At 44.3% G+C, this 4,229-nt stretch overlaps 1 protein-coding gene across 1 annotated transcript in view; it reads right to left on the bottom strand.

Moving 5' to 3' along the window:
- Window positions 1–4,229, bottom strand: part of WDR93 (WD repeat domain 93) — a 56,761-nt gene that overhangs the window by 19,742 nt on the left and 32,790 nt on the right. The window contains exon 8 of the mRNA XM_006867175.1: window positions 1,553–1,724. Coding sequence (XP_006867237.1) covers window positions 1,553–1,724 — 172 coding nt within the window. The remainder of the gene's footprint in view (window positions 1–1,552; window positions 1,725–4,229) is intronic.

Genomic DNA, 4,229 nt, shown 5'->3' with positions numbered 1-4,229 from the left:
GGGGTGGGGATGCGCCTTGGTAAGAAGAGCGGCTGGCTGAGTCTGGGAACTAAGACCAGAAAGGGAGCGAGCAGATGGCCTTCCCAGGGCTGCAGGGTTACAAGGCAAATCACATTCTATGGCTGGTCCTGGTGGGACAAGAAGACCTTGGACCTTGTTGGAGGCCAGGGTGGGTTCACTATACATGTGAATGGAATGAGCTTCAGGAGTCACTTGTGGACAGGCTGAGGTGCAGGAGACGCTGCTGCCAGACCAGAACTCCCACCAGAGAGAGCTCCCTTTTGGAAGACACCTCTGTCCTCAGGGAAGACCCCTTAACCTGGGAGAACTGCATAGATGCTATGGTGCTCTGGGGGCATTACAAGCAGCGGTGTGCTGGTAAACTGGCTCTCTGAGAAACGAATACAGAAAGGAAGAGAAAAGCCCTGGGGTTGAAGGGTTTGCAGATTTCTGTGGCATAAATCTGCCAACCCTGGGCAATTACCAACTGGCTTGTAAAATTCCTAAATCTCTTTCTGGCCTGTGGGAGCTGATCCCAGCTACCACAGAAACCTGCTGCTCCAGTTTTGGCAGCAGGTTGTTGATGTAATGACTGGGCCTTAGGGCTTTGTATCCTGAAAGGAGAAAATTCACCGCCCACTTGACAGTGAGATGAGAGGCTTCACTTCCTACTTGAAAATGAGAACATTCCTATAGGGACTCAAGCTGTTAGGAGAGCTACTTCCTAAAGCCAGCTCTAATTCCACTGTTACAATCACAGCATGGGGTTAATGAGAACGTAACTGCTGATTAGAAATCAGAAAGAAATGTACTATAGGAATTACACACATATATGTTACACTTATAAGGAGCTCTGGTAGCGTAGTGGTTAGGAATCAGACTGCGAACTGCAAGGTCAGCAGTTTGAAACTACCAGCTGCTCCCATAAAGATTTACAGCCTTGGAAACCCTGTTTAGGGTCTCTATGGGTCGGAACTGACTCGACAGCACTTAACAACAACATTTTACATTTACACAGACTGGAAGGAAATGGAGAAAAATGTTAGTCGTAGTGAGATTTCCCTGTTAGGGTATTCTGTGTCTTCAAGATCACCTGGGAAAAAAAACTTTTTAAAAAGAGATGATGCCACGTAGCACACTAACATAAATGATATTTCCAATCTCCACAAATACACATGATTTCTTTGAAATCTATACTATCAGCCTTTGTTCGAATTAGATTTAAACTCTCCACTGTGGTAATGGTTATGTGCAGTGGAGTCGGTTCCAACCCAGTACAGGGTTTTCGAGGCTGTAAATCTTTATGGGAGCAGAAAGCCTCATCTTTGTCCCACAGAACCACTGGGAGTTTCAACCTTGAGGTTAGCAGTCTGACTTGTAACCACTACACCACTCCTTAAAGTCTTTATATAACTTCTCAAAAGATCTGAAGTTTTCTGAGAAATCCCCCAAACCAAAGCTTTAATTGGCTTAATTTAGCCACTTGGGTTGACTCCTGTGTGTTCCAGAAGAGGAGAAGCTCTAAGGCCTCCAGGTGCCTCCACCTGCTCACCTGAGCGGCTCCTCTTCCAATTCTCCATCCAGGTACTTCTTGTACGAAGCGTTGAAGATGGCAGCCTGCTGCTCCCACTGACTGTCCTTGATGAAGTGGTTCTGCCCGGAGCCAAGCCCGTAGCAGTCCTCCATCTTGGCAAACACTTCCAGGGGGCTTTTAAATGTGGTGCCTGGTTTGACAATATTCCCAGAATTAGTCAAGACTTCCCTCTTGTCCATTTCCCCTGACTTCTACCATGCTTCCTGGTTTCCTGCAGAGCCCACCAGGCTTGCTGAGCACATAGTCTGTGACCCCAGGTGCACAGACTTCTCCCCTGTCCCTGTCACTCACAGAGCCCAAGCAGAGTAGCTGCTCGCCACCCTTCTGCCTCTACGTCTCCATCCCCCAGCAGTTGCTCGGCTTCTAGATTGTAGAAGCTGCAAAGGAGGCCAAGGAAATGTCTGTGATGTTACTAGCAAACTTAGAACACTGTTGTCACCTCCCCAGCTAAGCGAGGTACAAAATCGTCCAGTTAACCCTCATTGCTCAGCTGCTGCTGCAGACTCACATAATTCGGAGTCCTGGTGTTGAGCTGTAGGATAAGCATTAGACTGTTAAACACAAGGTAGGCGGTTCAAGCCCACCAATTGTTCCTCAGAAACTCCATACAGAGTTGCTATGAGTCAGAACCAACTTAACAGAACTTAACAATGGAGTCTTGGTGTGGATCTGTAGGCTAAGCACTGTACTGCTAATCACAGGATTGGTCGTTCAAATCTACCAGCCATTCCTTGGAAACCCTATGCAGGATGGCTATGAGTCAGAACCGACTTGACAGCCCGTGGTAACAACTGTCTTCCCATCCTTGTGTTTATTCCTTTCACAAAACCTCCTTTCCCTGACGATCATTTCTCTCATCCCTCCCCTTTCCCCAAATCCTTTCATTTCTTTTCTTGTTCATCAGTTGTTAAATCCACAGTAGAACTGCGCCCACACTCCAAGTCTCAGAACGCTGCTCTGTTTGGCAGGTGCTGAGGTCTCTCTCTCAAATTGCCCAGAAGTCTCACAGTGCCCAGACCCCTACCAAGGAAAAACCACTGTTTACAGCATCTTGCATAAATCTCCGGAGGGAGACATCTCTTGATCAACTAATGTAGTTTGTTCATTTTCATTGTTGTTTAGTATCCTATTGCATGACTATACTATAATTTATGAATATGTACTATTGTTGAGGGACTTTCGGTGGTTTCAGGGTTAGAGCTTTAAAAATAATGCCACTTTTAATATTCTGGTACATAGCTCCTAGTTCACAGGTTTATTTGCAAACCTACTGGGTGTAGACCTAGAAGTAGGGTAGACAACTTGTCCTCATTTGCTCAGAATTTTCCTAGTTTTAGCAGCGAAAGCGGCTCATTTCAGAAAAACCTTTAGTCTAGGCACATTGATATGGTTGGGCACCCTACCTAGGAATATAAGTGCTGGGTCACAAAATAGAACTTATCTTCAACTGTATTCGACAATATCAAATTTGTAAAGTGGTTGTACCAACTTACACTGCTAGCCACAATATGGGAGTTCCAATTGATCCACATCTTCATCAATACATCATATGGGAGCACTTTAAATTTCAGCCACTCTGGTGTAAAAGCCATCATTGTGCTTTTAATTTGTATTTTCCAGATGACAATTACGTTGAACACCTTTTATATGTTTATTGTTCATTTGAATGTCCTATTTTATGAATGGCTTGTATAATAGTCTTCCCTGTTTTGGTACTGGATTCTATCTTTTTCTTAATTTGTAGAAGTTCTTTATATATTGTGGCCATGGACCACTGTGGTACTGTAGGATAAGCACTTGACCTCAAGGTCAGTTTGATCTGCAAGGTCGGTGGTTCAAACTCACCAGCCGTTTCTCAGAAACCCTATACAGGGTAGCTATGAGTCAGAACTGACAAGGCACACAACAACAATGGACCACTAGTAAGTTATGTATTTTGCAATAATCTTTTCCCACTCTGTGGCTTGCCCTTTCATGATTTTAATGATGTCTTTGGCTGACTAAAAGTTCTTAGTTTTATGAAAATTTTCTTTTTAGTACTTTTTCTACCCAGAGGTCATGAAAGTAGGTTGTTATTTTCTTCTAAATTGTTTCGTTTTTGCCGTTCATACGTATTTCCCGAATTCATCTGTAATTTACTTTTGTGCATATCCCTATAAGGTAGGGATCAAGTTTAATCTTTTCTTCCATGTAGACAGCCACTTATTAAAGTGACCATCAATTTCCCCTGTTGTGTCGTGCCACCTCTGTTATTACCAAGTGTCCCTTCATACAATGGGCTATCCTGTTCATTCATCTATTTTTATATCTTATTACCATGTTGCTGAGTGCAATGGAGTCGGTTCTGACTCAGAGTGACCCTGTATAGGGTTTCCGAGGAACGGCTGGTGAGCTGGAACCACCGACCTTGAGGTTCAAACTGCCATTGTGGTCTAGCTCATTAATGCACAGCACCACACCAGGGCTCCTCATCTTCTGTAGTGCAGGTGAAATGTCTTACTCACCTTTTACTTGGTTCATTATTGTTGATAAGTTCCATCAAGTTGGTCCCAACTCACAGTGACCTGCTGTCCAACAGAATGAAACACTGTCCAGCCTTGTTGTTAAGTTCCATCAAGCTGGTCCCAACTCACAG

This window comes from Chrysochloris asiatica, unplaced genomic scaffold (assembly GCF_000296735.1).
Source record: "Chrysochloris asiatica unplaced genomic scaffold, ChrAsi1.0 scaffold00101, whole genome shotgun sequence".
In the NCBI taxonomy this organism is placed as follows: domain Eukaryota; kingdom Metazoa; phylum Chordata; class Mammalia; order Afrosoricida; family Chrysochloridae; genus Chrysochloris; species Chrysochloris asiatica.
The sequence above is the reverse complement of the archived record's forward strand: the minus strand, read 5'-3'. Positions and strand labels throughout refer to the sequence as shown.